This window comes from Scyliorhinus torazame, chromosome 16 (genome assembly GCF_047496885.1).
Source record: "Scyliorhinus torazame isolate Kashiwa2021f chromosome 16, sScyTor2.1, whole genome shotgun sequence".
Classification (NCBI taxonomy): Eukaryota; Metazoa; Chordata; class Chondrichthyes; order Carcharhiniformes; family Scyliorhinidae; genus Scyliorhinus; species Scyliorhinus torazame.
The window spans coordinates 151671386-151692063 of NC_092722.1; the positions used below are offsets into that span (position 1 = coordinate 151671386).

Sequence of the window (20678 nt, forward strand, 5' to 3'; positions counted from 1 at the left end):
TGCTATTTACAGCCTAAAACACTGGGATGGTAAATCACACAGGCTGCAAGACGGCTCGCAGTACGGCAGTATTTTCTTAGCTGTCTTGTCCAAATATTCGTTTTTTTTTTAAATGAGGGAGTCACAGATGGTGACCAATTATAAACGGAAATTGGCAATAAAGGACAGACAGACAGAAATACGAGATCTTAAGCAAGATAATAACAGAAATTATGCTTGTGTTCACAGAACTCCAGAAATCCAGGAACCACAGAGGAAGACAAAGAAGTCCGACAAAGATGAAGACAGCCTTCGTGTTCACATGGATCTTAGCGGGATCCCTTCAGTTGCGCGCGGACGCTACCCCCCTGACCCCTACCTCACAAACCGTAAATGACTCTCACCCCTGTAATACACGGAACTCCGAGATAACTAGCCCAGCGACAGCTAGCAATATCCTGACCTGGTGTGATACGTTTATCATCTAGTACTCACTCTCGTATGTAGTCGAAGCACTCTTAGTGCTGGCGATACTTTGCAGTGTCGTGTAAACGTTTAGAGTCAGGAAATGGCGAAACAGAGCATATCGCTCTCGCACCCCGGTATACAGATTTAGGTCCCCCATTTTCGGATTTCACCAGACCCCCGAACCCATTGGGACGGATTAAAGAGCATCCATTTGTTTAATGTATTCTATGGAATAAAGAGATGTCTCTGTGTCTGACTGCCAGGCCAGAGAAAATTATGTGCTGCTATTTTGCACTGTTTATGATGTATAGATTATTTTTGGATTGCTTGTATTTTTGGATTGTTTAAATGAGGATAGATTATTGAGAATAGTTAGAGGTTCCAGTTTTTCATTTTTCTGTAATGCATGTATTAATGTCATAGCGCCCCGTAGAATTTTTGATAATGAATGTATTTAAAATGGTTTAGGTAAAATTGTGTTGCATAGGATAGGACAGTGTAGAGCCTGAGCATGGGTGCCCCGGGGATCAGAGGATGAAGACGCCATGGTAATGTGATCCTTCACGCTTCGCGTTGAGGATCACAAGGAGGGAGTGTACCCATCTGGGATGGCCATGTCCCGATTACAAGCTAGACACTTGCAAAGACTGCAGGGAAAATTGGACAATGCTAAGAAACACGCAGGTGCAAGCTCTGTCTGTTGATTAGAACCTTAAACGCTCAGACAGGACAGAAACTACCAAACGATTTACATACTAATGAGCCATCTCCGGGGACAAAAGGGAAACATTTAGATACACAATGTTAGGACAGACTCCCGGCGCCAGGAGAAGCTAAGACAAAGCTGACTGACAGTCACCAGGACACGCCAAGCGATCAGGGAACCACCCCTCTATTGGAGGAAAATCGACACCGATGATTGGGAAAGACCCAATTAGTTGAGGCCAAGTTCAAGGCCCGCCCAAAAGAGCACGAAGCCCTTTTGAGTATAAAAGGGAGAACGCTCTCCTTTGGTTTTGGCTCTCAGCGAAGAGAGAGACCAGCCTAGCAGCTACAGCAGACTAAGTAAGTTCCAAGTCAACGCACGCTACGAGATAGACGCTCCTAGTTGCTACCCTGTAAACAGCTCAACCCAGCAGCCTCAGAACTGAGCAACGGCCATTGTTCCTCTGACTGAGTGGGCGCCCAAAGCTAAGTATAGGCTTTAGTAGTAGTGGTAGTTTAGTTTGTAGAGTTTATGCATGAGTAGATTTGACTGTGTGTAAATAAATGAGCATTGCTTTTAAACTTACTAACTGGTGTATCGAGTCATTGATTAGTATTCGGTTCTGAACCTTGTGGCGGTGTCGAAAGATACCTGGCGACTCTTGAGCAAACATGATTAAATAGAGCCAAATTAAGAACCAACCAAAAGCTAGCAACAGTATCCTATGTTACAGATTCCCCACATTTTACACCAAAATGCCTTAACCTCAGTGAAACCAATTTATAATCTGCCATCTCCTTCGCACAAAATTCTCAGTAGAGATTAATAAAAAATAAAGAGGTTGTGGTTTGTATGCTGCAAATTACAAAATATCACCCAGAATTTTAACTCTTAACAAAATTAATGCCAAGTCTATTATTATTTTGGTTTCTTTAAAGAGGCATTCACAGCACCAAGGTTCCAGGTTCGATTCCCAGCTTGGGTCACTGTCTGTGCGGAGTCTGCACGTTCTGCCCGTGTCTGCGTGGGTTTCCTCCCACAAGTCCTGAAAGACGTGCCTGTTAGGTGATTTGGACATTCTGAATTCTCTCTCTGTGTACCCGAACAGGCGCCAGAATGTGGTGACTAGGGGCTTTTCACAGTAATTTCATTGCAGTGTTAATGTAAGCCTACTTGTGACAATAAAGATTATTAATTGGATTCTCCGTTCCTGAGTCTAAGTGTTGATGCGGGCAGGATACGTGGACTTTCAAGACAGTAAAACTGGCGCTGCACCGAGACCAATTCAGCGACTATTAAGGGGCTAGTAGCAGCACCACATGGAACACAATCAATTCCAACGAGGAAAGCTGCTGGATTCACGACTGACACTCAGGAAACTGACAAGCTGCAGCTGCATACACACCATCTCAGCCAACAAGATGGCACTAGTTGTGCTGAAGCGCGCCCATACAGCTGATGGGTCGGCTGGGTCCAGAGGTCACCTAGGGGGGTGGGCTGGAGGGACACACATACAACTTGTGGTCCTCAGTTCACACTGGGCGGTCAGCTGCGTGTGTGGCTGCATGGCTGCCTTTCCGACTGCAGCAATGGTGTTCTATGCCCGTCCACTCCAAATCCATAGTCCACCTCTTGACCAACCCCATTATTCCCTCTGACCCCTCGGCCAGCTGCACGACTGTTAGCAAACTGTGGCGATGTTGGACACTTTCCATACCCCCTCTCTCTTCCCCTCAGCAGCCATGACGCCTGTTTCATGATTTTTAAAAGCACAAGTAAACCGCGCCTTCAGGAATTCAGCCCATTGGAGCCAGAGAATCACAAGGCCCTGGAGAATACTGGGATGGGTCCGTTAATATGACAATGGCAGTTACTGTATATGCGTCTGGAACGCACTGACACCGCTCTCAAAGCGACGGAGAATTGCGATTTGGCATGAAATCGGTGCCCGCTGTTATTTCAGCGTCGGAAATGATTCTCCGTCCAATCACATTTCCCGATTCTGGTGTTGGCCGATGGAGAATCCCTCCCACGGTTTACCATTTTAATCTTTCGAACAAAGAACAAAGAAAGGTGCAGCACAGGGACAGGCCCTTCAGCCTCCAAGCCTGCGCCGACCATGCTGCCCGTCTAAACTAAAATCTTCTACACTTCCGGGGTCCGTATCCCTCTATTCCCATCCTATTCATGTATTTGTCAAGATGCCCCTTAAACGTCACTATCGTCCCTGCTTCCACCACTTCCTCTGGCAGCGAGTTCCAGGCACTCATTACCTCGGTGTAAAAAACTTGCCTCGTACATCTCCTCTAAACCTTGCCCATCGCACCCTAACCCTTTAGACAAGAATAGCGGGGAAAACTGTGGCAAAGTTTTAGTAACAATTCTATCACGGACAATTGATGTGAAATTGTTTTTTACTTTTACATATTATATGAAATGTTAGTCAACAAGTAAGTTTAGAACAACTTATATCACTTTTTGACAAAGATATTGCCCCTTTAATATTGAGTGCTGTAGTCAAGTTAGTCACTTGAATGGTCACCTGAATGGAGTGGAGTGGATGGGGAGAAACATTACCCGGTGTGCTATGTGTAAAACATTGTGAATACATTCAAACGGAGTGCTTACAATTCGATTATAAATGTAGCCATTACAATTCTTCTTCCAGAGTTTCACTGGCACAGTTTATTCCTGTTCTTCCCGCGATTTAACAGTTAATGATAAGTCCTTCGTGTCTTAGGCGTTCTTCACCCACTAACTGCACTGGCCTGAGATGGAATCACCATATCTCTGTTGCTAAAACTGTCTGAAGAGGGAATTGGTATTTTCTCATTCATTCTTAACTTGCTAGAAAGATTGCTCCCATACCAACGAAGGCTTCACACACATCTCTCTTAAACCCTCACGCAGGCTTTTTTTTAGAGACTGGTCAAAGCTCCTCTCAAACCACTTATTGCCTCTAAATTCCAAATATCTCGACCTATGACCTGCTCACGGCACCCCGACTGTGTTGAAATCAGGATTAGTTTAGATTGCCCGGGGTGGCAAAACTGGGTGAATTCTTTCACCTTCCTGCAAGCTCCAGACCTCAAACTCACTTCAACAGCCCCATGAAATTAAACACGGCAAAAGTTGCATTGGAACAATTCCTGGTTTGGGGAAGGTTACGTTCTGGGTAGGCGGACGGCTCCCACCCCAGTTCCAGCCAGCAGCCGCTCGGATCGCGGGAGCCAAGCACAATTCAATGTGATTTGCATTTGTGCTAGCGCCTCGGCAGCCGCTCCAGTGACAGATGTGTTTGTGCAGCCGGTGACTGGGAGACCAATTAAAGCTTTCACACTCTGCAGTTTCCAACAAGCATTTCCCGGCCGGTATTGTCAAGAGATTAAGTGGCCACATGACCGTATTATTCCGCACAACACTCTCTCCTTTAGCCCGGGCGATCCAGTCAGTCAACAGCCCGCCACGTGGGCTGAGATGGAGGGAAATCGGGCAGCTTTAAACTGAAAAAAAAGAAAGGAGAAAGTTATTTTTTTGTGTGTGTAGCAACAGCTTCAAACAGTCGATTTGCAATAAACATGCATTTCGTTTGCAGATGATCGTTGCCAAAACAGAGGACGGGAAGAGTGTGAAGTCGCTGCGAATTGTATCTGGGGGTGCTGGTGTGAATGTTTAACTGGTTACAGGACCCAGGTAACTGACAAAACGGATTGAAATCACTTGGGTGCGATAGTCTGCTGAGCCCTTCCTCGTTCACACTGCGGTTACCATGGCTGCTGTGCGGCCCCAGGACACCCCACCGCTCTCTGACAGGCAAACTTTCCCCCAAGAGTTTGGATCCGACAGTGGGGATGAGGCTGTACTCTGCGATGCAGACCTGGAGCTGAACCCCTTTGATGGTCTGCCCTATTCTTCCCGCTATTACAAACTCCTGCAGGAAAGGAGGCAGCTGCCAGTGTGGGAAGCTAAGGGCACCTTCATGGCGACTTTAGTAAGCCATCACTTTATCATCGTATCTGGAAACGCCAGGATCGGGAAGAGCAGTCAGGTAAGAACCACCAGTGAAACTCGCGGCAAAAAAAATAAACGTTGACTTCATACTCTTATTTTGTATGAGTACAGCTGTAATGACTGATCCCAACTAGGTTTTGAAAAAGGCGCCAATGTTTTCAAAAGTTTTGTCCATACTTGGGGTTAACGAGGCATGATGGCCACGGTGAAACCTCAGACAAACCTTTAGTTTTTGCTGCCTCACTCGAAACACACAGCAGTAATTTTCGCTGACCTGACCTTAATGATAAGGCTGGCATTGAAAGAGCAACTCTGGCAGGAGAAAACACAATGCTTGTTTTGTGGGTTGTCTGTGCTGTGCCAACAGCTAGATAATATGAGCAAGTGTTTACGATGTGTTAATCACTAATGATAACATTATATAGTTTTCTGGGAAGCCTTTCTGTTTTTAACTAAACATGGTGATGTTTTCTATTTATTGAAACATGAAGAACATTTGGAGACGATTTTCAGTTAGATCTCGCACTTATAGGACCTGGAGGGTTTTTAAATTCCAATTGTTAGGAATGCATGTGGTTTTGTTTTTGTTAGGAGCAACACAGCAACCATCAAAGGTAATAATGTTTCCGTTGGTAATGATCTTTTAATGCCTCCAAAGTAGCCAATGGGCCTCCTAACCGGTCTGAATGTCCAGGTTTGTTAACCCAGCTATTTTATGAGAGGAAATGACACAAGTTTAGGTGAAAAGTAGATTTATCAATGTAATCGCTGATGACCTCTCTTGAGAAAAGTAAGTGATGACCCTGATGACCTTTCTGAGAAAAATAAGCAAGATAGGGATGGGTGACCACTTTGTAAAGACTGTAGCATTGTTAATCACATAGGGATGACATGGTGGCAGTGGTTAGCACTGCTGTCTCACACCACCAGGGACCTGGGTTCCATTCCCGCCTTGGGTGACTTTGTGAAGTTTGCACATTCTCCCGTGTCTGCGTGGGTTTCATCCAGCTGCTCCGGTTTCCTCCTACAGTCTAAAGATGTGCAGGTCAGGTGGATTGTCTACGTTAAATTGCCCCTTAGTGTCCAAAGGTTAAGTGGGCTTACAGGGTTGCGATGGAGTGGGCCTAGGTAGGGTGCTCTTTCAGAAAGTTGGTGCAGACATGATGGGCTGAATGGCCTCCTTCTGCGCTGTAGGGATTCTATGAACTTGATTCACAACTACTGACAACCAGGTTGGAGGATTGAACAAAGTTGTATTCCCCTTTATTACAAGACGATCAATGCAATATTGTTATAAAGTAGTAACATATGATGTGTATGAATATGAAGAAATGTAGTCACTAAAGATGTAAACAGAGATTTGTTGGCAAGGGTGCGGGCTAGATGGGTCGAATGGCCTGCACTGTAAACATTCTATGATGTAATGAGCAGTGATTTTGTTTAGTCTGATTTTTTCTTGTTTGTTTGTGGGACGTGAGCCATCACTGACAATGCCCACTGTTTATTGCCTCTCCCTAAATGCCCTTTGAAAGGTGATAATGAGCTGCCTACATCTGCGTGCCAAGACATTTTAGGGGGCAGTTATGTAAGGAAAACAAAGGTAGGTTGAAGAGATTTTTATATTTGTATTGGTAAACATTAGAAGTATAGCTTAGTAAGTATTAGTAAGGTATAGTTTTAAGTGGATTTAATTTAATGTTTCTGCCCAGAAGGGTATAATCTATAGTTAGATTCATGCTGGATAAAGGTGTTTTTAAAAAATTAACATTTTTATTAAAGTTTTCATTTTATAAAACACAAAATAAACACATCCATACAAACAAAATATAATTTACAAACTCCAGCCCTTGAAAGAAAATACCCCCAAACCACAAATCCCCTTACCCCACCTCCCCCGCCCCCCCCCCCTCTCCGAACCATGGACTGTGACCAATTCCTAAAGACAGAAGGCAAAGGTCACTACCTTGAGTAGGCCCGGGCCCAGGTCAGCCACAAACTCCACCCTTAATGCGAGACAAAGAAAAGCCCTTAGTCCCCGTCAGATTTCTCCACCTCCCCCAAACCCCTCTCCCCCCCCCATAAACCTGAAAAGAGCTTACCAGAAAAAAAGACTCCCTCCTCACCTCCCCTCCCCCCTGTCGCCACCAAATAAGCAAGCTCGACTCACCACACCTTGTCTAAACAGATCCAACAAGCCGCAGCCCCTACCCCACCTCACTCAAACTTCACAGCTCGCAAAAGTAATTCCCCACCCAGGGTGTATGCTCAAAGAACAAAGAAAAACAATGCTCCCCAGCATGCCCCGGCTGCAGAAGAGTAACCAAAGTCCAACACCCTTACAATACTTAAACTCCCCCTGGGGGCCATTATATTCCCCATACTCTTACCCCTCCCCCCAGTCCCCACCGACAACTGTAGCCCCCTCAGTCGCAAACATGCAACAGATACCAACTACAACACATCTCAAACCAACCCCTCCCAACCGCCCCAAATCTCAATCAAAACCATTTAATGAAGTTCAAGTCCATGCTTCTTGACAGAAGCCTGTGCCTCTTCCAATGTATTGAAAAAAATAATCTTTCGATTTTAAGTCACTCTCGGCCTCGCCAGGTACTCCTCTCCAAACCTGACTCCATTCCTGAAGAACAGCACTGATTTTACCTATTAAAAACCGCATGCTTCTTTGCCAACTCTGTTCCGACATCCTGGTATATCCATTTGATGCATCCTTCCCACCTTGCTTCCCCATTCACTTTGACCCATTGCAGAACCCGCTCCTTCTCCTTAAAGCTGTGCAATCCAATAATCACCACCCATGGCGGCTCATTCGCCCAAGGCTTCTGCCAGAGTACTCAGTGGGCCTGATCCAACTATGGAGGGAGCATTCTCATCATCCCCTCCCCCACTCCTTTCCCCTGCCTCTTCCCCCCCCCCCCCCCACCCCCACAACAGCTTTGCAAGCATGGGCTTTGGGCTCTCCATCCCTTCCAGCAACCCCACGATTCTGAGATTCTGTCTCCATGACTGCTCTCCAAGATATCCAACTTTGCCCTCAGACTCTTGTTCCTGTACTCCACCAGCAGCATCTCAGCTTCCAACGAAGTGACTAAATTACCATGCCGCGACAAGGCAACCTCCACACCTAAATATTTTTCACAAATTTAGAGTACCCAATTATTTTTATTCCAATTTAGCGTGGCCAATCCACCTAACCTGCACATCTTTGGATTGTGGGGGTGAAACCCACACAGACATGAGGAGAATGTGCAAACTGCACACGGACAGTGACCCAGGGCTGGGATTCAAACCCGGGTCCTCAGCGCTGCAGTCCCAGTGCGCCACATGCCACCTCCATCTCCACACCTTTCAGCCCCTCTTCATGCCTCTTCACAGTCTCCGAGGTCGTTTACAGCTTCTCTTGAATCGGACCAAGTGCCTCCTCAATTAACCGCTTATGGGTTTCCAACATCACCCTGCCTTGCTCATCAAAATGCTTTGCAAACTGTTTTTCAAACTCCTGCACCATCACCCCAGTCAGCGTTTCCACCATAATCTGAACAGCCATACTTGAGGCCGGGTCCGCTGCCTTCCCTCCTGCTGAACATCTTAGATTTTCTGGCTCTATCGAAGGAACGCCCCCTATAGCCTTCTTCATAGATTTCATAGAATCCCTTCAGAAAGGCCATTCATCCCATCGAGTCTGCACCTCTGAAAGAACATCCTACCTCGGGTCCGGTCCTCACCCGATCGCCATAATCCAGTAACCTCACCTGCACATCCTTTGACTGTTGGAGGAAACCGGAGAATCCAGAGGAAATCCACGCAGACACGGGGAGAAAGTGCAAACTCCACACAGGCAGTCACCTGAGGCCCGAATTGAAACCGGGTCCCTGGTGCTGTGAGGCAGTAGTGCTAACCTATTGTGCTGCCCTATTGTGACTTATTTTCGCCGACAAATTCCTTATCTCATACAATCGGTCGGTTTTGATAACAAAATCCCCAGGAACCGGGTTAAAAAAGCCAAAAAGCAAAGGCCATGAGTGGAGCTACCTTATGTACGACCTTCTCCTCCCTGTCACCACTGGAGGTCCCCTGACAAAGGTACATGTATGTGTCGGGGTTGGTTAAGTTACAACTGTGTCTCTATTATGCTTAGAGAGGGCTACACTGTAAAGAATAAATAAAAGGCATAAGCAGGTGGATGTTGCTTAACAATTGGGGTCTTGTAGGTCGAGAAACTTTTAAGTTTTAGTTTTAGCTGAATTTGTGGGCAGTTAGAGACAATACGCTGGAGGAGTGAACAGCTCTCAACTCTTTTAGGAGAAGCTGGACAGGACATAGAATTTCAAAGATTATTTTTTCATTTAAAAAATAAATTTAGAGTACCCAATTCTTGTTTTCCAATTAGGGGGCAAGTTAGCATGGCCAATCCACCTACCCTGCACATCTTTTTGGGTTGTGGGGGCGAAACCCACGCAAACACGGGGAGAATGTGCAAACTCCACATGGACAGTGACCCAGAGCCGGGATTGAACCTGGGGCCTCAGCGCTGTGAGGCAGAAGTACTAACCACTGCACCACCGTGCTGCCCCGGGAGTTTCAAAGATGCAGGGTTCCTAACGAACAAGATACAAGCCAGATAATCAAGCAATGGGACCGAAAGAAAGTTTAAGACACCTGAATTTAAGGGAACATGCCAAGGTATTGTTCAGAAGAATTCAAGAAAGAGTAAACAAAGTGTTCTGAGTTAAAATGACAATTTCAATAACCCGATTGAAAGTGGGACAGTAGCTTTAAAAGTTAAATCAAATGTCTGATGCCATTTTAATACAGTATAGGAATCAAGAGTTAAAGCAATTGTGAGCAGTTTGCTCAACAGTCAGGACAAAGAAATCCTAAAGGGGTAGGTATGAAATCCTGGACTGGATTCTCTGTTAAAAGTGGAGCGGAAGATTTGTTTGAAAGTTTAATTTGAATCACCTTGTCTAGAATTCTGAATGCAAACCACTAAGGGAAAGCATTATTATGAGAAGATTTTAAAGTGTGTTTTTGGGAGAGAGTTTGGAAACTCTCATCTGGGGGGATTCTGAGGAGAAATCCACAGACGCTAACTTGGGTTCAGAGTGGAGTGTGTACATTTGACTACAGTCATCTTGAGTGCTTAAAAGGGACTTAGTGTTAATGAGACCATTGTAGATCACAATGTACTTTATAATCCTTGTTAATCCTAAAGCCTGTGTATAATTGTTAAGCTGAGGAGGGAGTAAAGGCATATGGTATCATTTATTTTTTTCATATTTAATTAATGTTTTTCCTCATTGTTAAAACTAATTAGCGGTCCTGTGACTGTTCATCCATGTTTTATTTTTTTAAAAGTAAAAATTATAGGGCTGGATTCTCCGTCCTGCAGCGCCAGATTTCTGGTTCAGCACACCGGTGGGATATTCCATTCCGCTGGCTGGTCAATGGGTTTTCCCATTGTGGGGCAGCCCCACGCCGTCGGGAAACCCCCCCCAGCTGCCGGCAGAACGGAGCATTCCGATGGCGGAGAATCCAGCCCATATTCCTTTGAGCCAAGCTTCCATTCTGGGATCTTTCCATCAGTTATAACATTAACTTGGATTGTAATAGTTAAGAATCAACTACATTGATTATATATTTTGCATAAAACATGCCATGATGAGAAGAATATTCTGCGGAAAAGAAGCTTGCTGATTGTGTCTCAAATTCCACTGCTCTTGCATTTTTGGTTGTGCATAAAGGGAGGGAAAGTAGGGACCGAAATTCAACCCTAGTTATAAAGTGATTATTACCATTCATTTATTTGGAAAGTTTGAAGTGTGTGATTGGGAAGGATGTGCACAACTATTGATGTGTACCATATTGATTCTGTGAATTGCACAATAACGTTGCGTCAGCAATTGTTGAATGCTTGTTATGATCTGGAATGCACTACCTGAAATGCTGGTGGAAGCGGATCCAATAGTAGTTTGAGAAAGGAAAATGGATGTAGTCTTCAAAAGGAGAAATTTGCAGAGCTACAGGGAAAGTGCTGGGAACTGGGGTGAATTGAATCATTCTTTCAAAGAGCAAAGACACAAGGGCCGAATGGCCTGCTTCTGTATTGTGCCAGTTTAATTTGCCCATGCATTCATTTATATGCAAGTGCATAATGTTGCAGCTTGCAGTAATGTTTCATGACCCAAATGGGCATGTACTCCTATGTTGCATCATTCTGTTTTTCTTGCCTTTATGCTCTAACAAAGCTAATTTGCTCTTCATAGAGCAAAGTGAACCCAGTAAGAATAGTGCCAGAACAGCACCTCCATTTGAAGCAGGTACCAACAAAAATATGGGTAACAATGCTGATGACTTATGAAGGACTAGCTTTTCCAAGTTCACCGTGCCCCACTTATATAGGAGTACAGATCATGGCCTACTTTCAAACGGAAGCTGGTACAAGAGAATTACAGTTCGTTGCACATACTGAAAGGCGGGTGCTGTGAGAGAGTCGAAAACATCCATTCCCTATGAGTTAGATGGTATGCACCGCAAGCTATCATTAGCCATCTCTCGTAGATATCTCGGCTACACAAGTTATAAACAAAGTTGGAGCATCTCTCGTGAATATTTTAGGATAATGACTCACAAAAGCACATTAAATATATATACAATAAGCACTGAAAAACAATTTAAAAATAAATCTTTATTGTATGTGCACTGTTTGTCATTCTTTGTGTATTTAAGAATGTTTTTAGTTGTCCAAGAGCAAAAAGACAATAGCTGACTTCTGTGATGTCTCTTATGCACCAGGTCTCTGATGCATAGAAATTGACAGCAGAATGACCTTTCCAAGTAAGTGATTGACTGCCCTACAGATCTTAATGGGCCAGCTGATAAATGTACCTCAGTCACAATCACCTCATGCAATACTCCAATATTATGCCCAGGTCACCGAACTGTTGCGTGCTTGTGTGTATCTAATTCCCAGTGTACTTTTCACAAGTATTTCTTTCATTTCTTTTTGTATTAATGCGGGGGTCAGTGGTAAACCTAAAAAAACCAGGCTGCTGCCACTTTGTACCAAGATTATGTCCCTATTTATTTCCATTTCCATTTTTGCTAAGATGAGCAAAGACAGAAAGGCTGGACTCAGCCTTAAACATTAATTCATTTTTGCATTCAGCTCTTTTTAATAATTTACATTTAATATGAATTTGTGGTGCCGCAGTGGTTAGCACCACTGCCTCATTGCGCTGAGGACACAGGTTCAATCCCAGCCCTGGGCCACTGTCCTTGTGGAGTTTGCACATTCTCCCCGTATCTGTGCAGGTCTCACCCCCACAATCCAAAGGGGTAGATGGGCAGATGGATTGGCCACGCTAAATTGTCCCTTAATTGGAAAAAAAAAGTAATTGGGTACTCTAAATTTATTTGAAAAAAATAATTTGTAACAGAATATTGTAGATTAAAAACTGCAATATTCCATGTCGCAAAAATATAAATGTCTGCTTTTGAGAATTTATTGATGAAAATATAAATCGACATGCGGCCATTCATTTGATCTTGAACCTGTATTCTTTCCTTCATTCTAGCTAAGTTTGTTTATCGATTCTATCCTGGCAGGGACAACTGGTTCCAAAGCCAATCATTTCTACTTACTGACAGCAGCGATTATCTTTGGAGCCTTTTTAAAATTATCACATCATACCTTGCTGCATAGAATTGGATATTAAATATTTTCCATTGAAAATATATAGGCTTGAATTTTATGTTCCGCAGTCATTTGTAGGTCCCGACCTCATCGCACACACATGTAATTTTGAGGTTGTTGGGTGTGTGGGTGTTGGAGCCGAACCCGCTGACAATTAAATGACGAATTAAGGCCATTAGAAAGCCCACTGATCGAGATTTTAAATTGCCAGTGCAATTTGGTGCTTGTCACAGGCAAAACGGCAGGGTGCGGACAATCTGTATTTTTCTTGATATAATCCAAGGGTGGCATGAATTGGGTACAGAGCATAGTCATTTGTAGGAGTGAATGTTTCTCTCCGTAATCGGGCTCTGGTAAGGGGGACACATTAGAGGATGAGGATAGTGAGGCAGCTCCGCAGGACACTATTGACCATTCCAGTGGTGGATCAGAACAGAAACCCAGGAATAACATGATGAGGATGAAGAGGCGGACTTATGGAACATTCAGGGAGATAGCGATAGCAGCAAAACTTTGATTCAATGCGATTTCAGCTAGTCTGTCAAGGCAGTGGCAACGCCTCCTGACAAGATGTCTGCAATAAATCGTTCTATTAAACCCAAAGTCCACTCAGTATCTGTGCAATAAAGTTTACAGCCCCTCTCGCCCGCACCAGAGACTGGTGTGTCCTGCACCTGTAAAACATATGAAACATACTCAAGCCATTAACACAAAGGCAACATTTCTATGCTCTTGGCATTTACAGACAACAAACTGAACAGTCACACCAGTAAACAACTTTACAAATAATGGCAGAACGGAAGAGCATTCATGAAAATTCCCTCTTGCGCTCATGGTTTTTTGAGAGTGCTGAATCTTGGTGCCACCCCCTCGCTGGCAGTGGCATTGGAGCCATGTGTGCCAGACCGCATCATAGCACAGACCTGGGCTGTCATCTCTGTCCAGGCCTTCTTTGTCAGGTGTGATGCCTTCTTGCCATACAGTAGTATCAAAATGTCCCACCTAGCACTAACCTCCTTCATCTGCACTCGAAGCATTCATCTGAAAAATGGAAGGCAGAGTGCTCACTAGACTTGTCCTCCCGCCTCTCGTGCCCACCAGATGCTGAGGCCATGAAGGGTAAGGTCAGCATTTCTCTTCCCGATCTCCCTGAGGCTCCTCCCCAACTTCCACCATCCTTCAGGGAGCTGCCGACTTAGAAAGACCCCGCTGAGTCACCATTGCATCCGACTAGCTCCCACACCCACTCAGATATCCCGACCACTGGGCGGGCCTTAATTGACCAGCCAGCGCGAAATTGCGTCACATCTGCTTCCAGGCCTGCCCACACAGTGTGCCTGATGGGCCTGACATTCAGACCATTCTGTTCATTTTAAACCCAGAAAAATATCAACCGCTTATCAGCATTTTTTATGTTTTAAATCTCCAGAAATCCTCCTAGTTGAATTTGAGCCAGGACTGTTGGCTAGCCAAGTTTGAAACTTGTCGAACAAACCTATTCCTTTTGCTTACACATTGCCACTTCATTTATATCAGAAAAGCAAGTTTCAATGAAGAATTGGAGTGAACCAGATCTGGGAAGTGGCATGCTCTTGTTTGGAGCTGGCCATTTTATTCCTTTTAAAATATATTTTGTGCCGGTTTCAAATAAGAAAAAAATCATTAATGGGATGTAGATATCGCTGGTTAAGGCAGCATTTATTGCCCATCCCTAGTTGGCCTATGGAAGGAGGTGGTGAACTGCCTCCTTGAACCACTTAAGTCCCTGAGGGGTAGGTACACTCACGGTGCTGTTAGTTGGGGAATTCCAGGATTTTGCCCCAGCGACAGTGAATGCATTTACATCTTTCCCCTCCAAGTGGTGAGTGACTTGGAGGGGAATCTCCAGGTGGTGGGGTTCCCAGGTATCTGTTGCTCTTGTCCTTCTAAATGGAAATGGTCATGGGTTTGGAAGGTTCTGCCTAAGGAACCTTGGCGAGTTACTGCAGCGGATCTTGTAGATGGTACACATGGGTGCCACTGTTCATCGGTGATGGAGGGTTTGAATGTTTGTGGAAGGGGGAGCAATCAAGCAGGCTGCTTTGTCCTGGATAGTGTCAAGCTTCATAAGTGTTGTTGGAGCTGCACTCATCCAGGCAAATTCTATATTTTTGCAGGAAAAACAAAAAAGAAGCTTATTATCTAAGTGGGGAGAGATTGCCAGCTCTGCGGGACAGAGGGATCTCGGTATCCTAGTGCATGAATCATAAAAGGGTAGAGTGCAGGTACAGCAAGTAATTAGGAAAGTTAGTAGAATGTTATTGTTTATTAAGAGGAGAATTGATTACAAAAGTAGAGAGGTTATAATCCAGTTGTACAGGGCACTGGTGAGACCACATCTGGAGTATTGTGTACAGTATTGGTCTCTATATTTGAGGAAATATGTAAATGCATTGACAGCAGTTCAGAGAAGGTTCGGTAGACTAATACCAGGAATGGGTTGGTTGTCTTCTGAGGGAAGGTTGAACAGGTTAGGCTTGCGGCCACTGGGGGTTAGAAGAGGTGGTTTGAACATGTAAAATCCTGAGGAGTGTTGACATGGTGGATATGGAGAGGATGTTTCCTCTTGTGGGAGAATCTAAAAGTTAGGGTCACTGTTTAAAAAAAGGGGTCACTTATTTAAGACAGAGATGAAGAAATGTTTTTCTTTCAGTGGATCGTGAATCTTTGGAACTCTCTTCCTGAAAGGTGGAATCAGAGTCTGAATACTTTTAAGGCTCAGCTGGATAAATCCTTTTTTTTGGAAAAATATATTATTGAGGCATTCATATATTTACACATCCAACATAACCACAAAGCAAAACAAGCCAACAGGGCTGCAAATAAGCAAATCAACTAAATAGCTTAACACCCCACCTCCCGCACCAGCTCCCTATCTCCCCATTTTATTCCCCCCGCCCATCCCCACTGCTGACATCCTAACAGTTCTCAAAGAAGTCGATGAACAACGGCCATCTCCGGGCAAACTCCTCCACAGACCGTTTCAAGTCGAACTTTATCTTTTCCAGCCTAAGGGACTCTGCCAGGTCACTCACCTACACCCCCGGTTTCGTGGGGCCCCGAGTCCCTCCATTCTAATAGGATCAGTCTCCGGTCTACCAGGGAGGCAAAGGCCAAGACATCGGCCTCTCTTGCCCCCTGGACTCCTGGGTTTTCTGATGCTCCAAAGATCGCCACTTCTGGACTTGGGACCATCTTCACCTTCAAAACCACCAACATAACATCGGCAAACCCCTGCCAGGATACCCCAAGCTTTGGTCAAGCCCAAAACATGTGGACATGATTTGCGGGCCCATCCGCACACCACCCACACCTATCCTCCACCCCTTCAAAAAACTTGCTCATCCTGGCCACCGTCATGTGGACCACCTTAAACTGAATAAGACTAAGCCTTGCACACAACGAGGATGCATTCACCCTCCTCAATGCCTCCTGCCACAATCCAGCGTCCACCTCTTTCCCCAACTCTTCCTCCTGCTTACATTTCACTACCCCTATCGGGGCTCCCCCCAATCCATCAACTTTGACATTTTACCCTCCCCTACCCCTGTTCTTGACGCCACCTTGTCCTGCAGCCCCTGTGGTGGCAGGTGAGGAAGGGACGATACCTGCTGCAGGACAAAATCGCTCACCTGCAAATACCGGAACCCATTCCCAGCGGGCAACTCAAATTCTCCTCCAAATTCGAGAAGCTCCCCCAACAAATAGATCCCCAAACCATTCAATCCCAGCCCGTAACTAGATAAATTCTTAATTAAGGTCATCAGGGGTAGGCAGGAATGTGGAGTTGAAGTTACAATCAGTGCTCGAAGGGCTGAGTTGCCAACTCCTGCTCCTAATTCGTATGTTTGAATGCTTGATAGCACTGTTAACGACCCCTTCCAGCACTTTGTTGATGATTGAGTGTTGATTGACGTGGTGATTGGCTGGGTTGGATTCTTCCTGCCTTTTGTGGACAGGACATACCTTGGATGTTTTGCATATTGCCAGATAGAAGCCAGTGTTGTTGCTGTATTGGAAAAGCATGGCTAACAGCTAGTTCTGGAGCCCAAGTCTTCAGTACTATTGCCGGGCGCACAGCCTTTGTAATATCCAGTGCTTTTGATTGTTTCTTGACATTCTGTGGACTGAATTGAATTGGCTGAAGACTGGCATTTGTGGTGCCGAGAACAGCCGGAGGAGGCCAAGATGGATAATGCACTCGGCACTTCTGGCGAAAAATTGTTGCAAATGCTCCAGTCTTATCCTTTGCACGAACGTGCTGGCCTCCCCATCATTTGATGATGGAGGTGTTTGTGGAGCCTCCTCCTCCAATGAGTTATTTAGTTGTCCAAGGGTGGGGGGAAGTGCCAGAAAGAGGAGGGTAATAAACAAAGTGGAGTAACTCAAGCTCATAATTTGAAAGTTAAATGAGGTCAACATCTCAGTAGATAAAACAGAATAACGGCATTGCAAAAATAATCGCTAAGTATCTCAGCCATACAATATTAATGCCAAAAGTCACGTAAAGTAAAGTGAGGTTGCTTTAAGCCTAGGAGAACTTTTAGACACATTTTTAGGTTTAATTTTAGCAGGAATAGTTTGGGAAAGACCAGAAGTAATCTGAGGGATGCTGAGGTTGTTCATCGTACATTGTTCATTATGGGTGGCATAGTTGTACCCAGCTGCCTCACAGCACCAGGGACCTAGGTTCGATTCCCATTTCGGGTGACTGTGTGAAATTTGCACTTTCTCCCCATGCCTGCGTGGCTTTCCTCCGGGTGCTCCAGTTTCATCCCATAATCCAAAGATGTGCAGGTAGGTGGATTAGCCATGCTAAATTCCCTTTAAGTGTCCAAAGTTTGGGTGAAGTTATAGGGATTGGGCCTAGGTTGGTGGCCTTTCAAAGGGTTGGTGCAGACTTGATGGACTGACTGGCCTCCTTCTGCACTGTAGGAGTTCTATGATCTAGGCCCCAGCTAAGCTCACCTAACACCATAAATCAGAGAAATCTGGGAACCTGGATTCTGTGATTTGTTACTGCATCGTGCAATAAGCCACTGACCTATTCAAAGAGCTATCCAAGTTGCTAGAATTACCATCTTTAATTATGACCATCATTTTTTTTCCATTTGTAATATTTAGGTGTGTACACAGATAAAAAGTTATATCCCTAAATATATAGTGACGCTTCCATGCCTCCATTTCAGATTAGAGTTTATTAATTAATGACTTGTTTCTTCTGAAACAACGTAACTTTGTTTTTATAAGTGTCTAGCTGCTGTCTGACTAACCACGCTATAGTAAAGCGTCATGCCAGAAGGCAGTGGTGCCCTGATTGCTTCCTTTGATTTCTTTTTTTTAGATCCCGCAGTGGTGTGCGGAACATTGTCTTTCTTCCAAGTATCAGCATGGGGTTGTGGTGTGCACACAGACGCAGAAGCAGACGGCTGTCGGCCTTGCCCTCCGCGTGGCAGATGAAATGGATGTCAACATAGGGCATGAAGTGGGCTACATAATTCCATTTGAAAACTGCTGCATCAATGAGACTATCCTGAGGTCTGTGTGCTTACATCTGCTTTTGGTGACCCTTGCAGAACCGTGACTCTGATGCAAATCAGAAGCTACTACAGCTGCAAGCCCTTCTCCAAGCAAATTACACCATATGCCGGTCCTTATCATTTGCATTACTCTTGACAAGGCTCGACAATGGAATGCAACCAGGACACAATGAAAGGATGAGAATGAATAAGGTTATTTGGAGGGGAGGAAGATAAAGGGAAATTTGAGTGAAACAACATTTGAACAAAGAAGTAGAGATAATTTAACACAAAAATAGTAAATGAAGTGTTTCATAAATACTTAAACTGATTAAAGGTAATTGCATGCACACTTTTTATGAAAATTGTAATTACCATAGGGGAAATATTTGTAAATAGGCATACGGTCAGATGTAGTCATGCTGCACACATTAGATCATGTTTATAACCTTAGAAAGCAAATGAAACTAATCACCATTTAAATGTAACAAAGCTAAAGCTATCCCCATGCTTTGTAAATTGCCGTCATTTTCCCAGTTTAAATTTGTAGGTTTGTGGTATCTCAATTGAATAACAAAGAACAAATTCAGAAAATGCGCTACCATTATCTTTCTTCCCCCTCCTGATACAATTTTACACTTGAACAGACTTTTATTCTCTAGTAGCAGGAAAGGCTACTTGATCACATGTTTTTGCTTTTAACCTGCTACTTGGGGTGAGCTAGATGAGGCTTGTGCACCAGGGTAACTCAATCCCAGCTTCAGTGTGCCCGGGGAAGAGCCTAGACTTCATTCCAATGGACTCAAATATATTTTGGGCTAATTGCAACATTCAAATATCTGCGTTCTGCACTCCCTTGGCATATTAAAAAAATAATAATCTTTATTATTGTCACAAGAAGTCTTAGGCTTACATTAACACTGCAATGAAGTTACTGTGAAAAGCCCTAGTCGCCACATTCCAGCACCTGTTCGGGTACACGGAGTGAGAATTCAGAATGTCCAATTCACCTAACAGCACTTCTTTCAGGACTTGTGGGAGTTACTCAGACTGGAGATCATAGAATTTACAGTGCAGAAGGAGGCCATTCGGTCCACCGAGCCTGCACCGACCCTTGGAAAGAGCACCCTACTTAAGCCCACACCTTCACCCTATCCCAGTAACCTTTTGGACACTAAGGGGCAATTTAGCATAGCCAATCCACCTAACCTGCATTTCTTTGGACACTAAGCGGCAACTTAGCATGGCCAATCCACCTAATCTGCACATCTTTGGACTGTGGGAAGAAACCGAACACCCAGAGGAAACCCACGCAGACACGGGGAGAAAGTGCAAACTCCACACAGTCACCCGAGGCCAGAACTGAACCCGGGTCCCTGGAGCTGTGAGCCAGCAGTGCTAATCATTGTGCCACTGTGCCGCTCCAGAGATCTTTAAAACCTAGAAGTAAAAATGCCCATTACTTGTTAGGAACTGGATTCAACATGTCTGGTTTCATTTCCTATATGTCAACAAGGAGAGTAGACTTCCAAATGATCGATCAGTCTGCGCTGGAGTCCCAAAGGGGAGAGGAAATCATGTCATCCACTTGCTTGACAGAAAATTCCCTAATTCACAGTTGAAACCCATTATAATTTTACTTAATGAAATTTACTATTTTAAAGGTAAGCATGCAAGGTGATGGAAGGGCCCTGTTATGCACAAAAATAAATTATGTCAAAATCTGAGTAACTTTTAGCCCTTTTTTTGTCTTGAAAGCAAACTCAGATCATGACCACTAAACAACAATATCTTCATATTCTAGGTACAGCACGGACGATATGCTACTGCAGGAAATGATGTCAGACCCTCTACTGGAACACTATGGAGTCATCATTATAGATGAAACTCACAAAAGAACTGTTTCTACGGATGTGCTATTAGGTCTCCTGAAAGATATTGTGAGACAAAGGCCGGAACTAAAAGTTGTCATAATAATTTCCCCTCATATGTCCAATAAACTGCATAGTCATTATGGCAATGCTCCTTTAATACGAGTGGGAAATGAAGAGCCCATTAGATGTCCTGTCGAGGTTGTTTATAGTTGCATTCCTCAAGAAAGCTATTTCCTACCTGCACTTAGGTTGCTGTTTGAGATACATCGAACACGGGAGAAAGGGGATGCTGCCATTTTTCTATCTTGTAAAAAGGTAAGTTCATTGCTCACATCTTTTACATCTAATAAGACAGTATAAACTCATAA

At 44.4% G+C, this 20678-nt stretch overlaps 1 protein-coding gene across 3 annotated transcripts in view; it reads left to right on the top strand.

Annotated features, from left to right (window-relative positions):
* dhx32a (DEAH (Asp-Glu-Ala-His) box polypeptide 32a) overlaps positions 1-20678 on the top strand; it is an 81537-nt gene that overhangs the window by 30434 nt on the left and 30425 nt on the right. The window contains exons 2-4 of one of the 3 annotated variants that reach the window (XM_072479214.1): positions 4749-5201; positions 18262-18455; positions 20241-20625. In XM_072479214.1, coding sequence (XP_072335315.1) covers positions 4923-5201; positions 18262-18455; positions 20241-20625 — 858 coding nt within the window. In that variant the 5' untranslated portion in view covers positions 4749-4922. Of the gene's footprint in view, positions 1-4264; positions 5202-18261; positions 18456-20240; positions 20626-20678 lie in introns of those variants that run through there. The other 2 variants (XM_072479215.1, XM_072479213.1) reach the window with 2 other exon arrangements.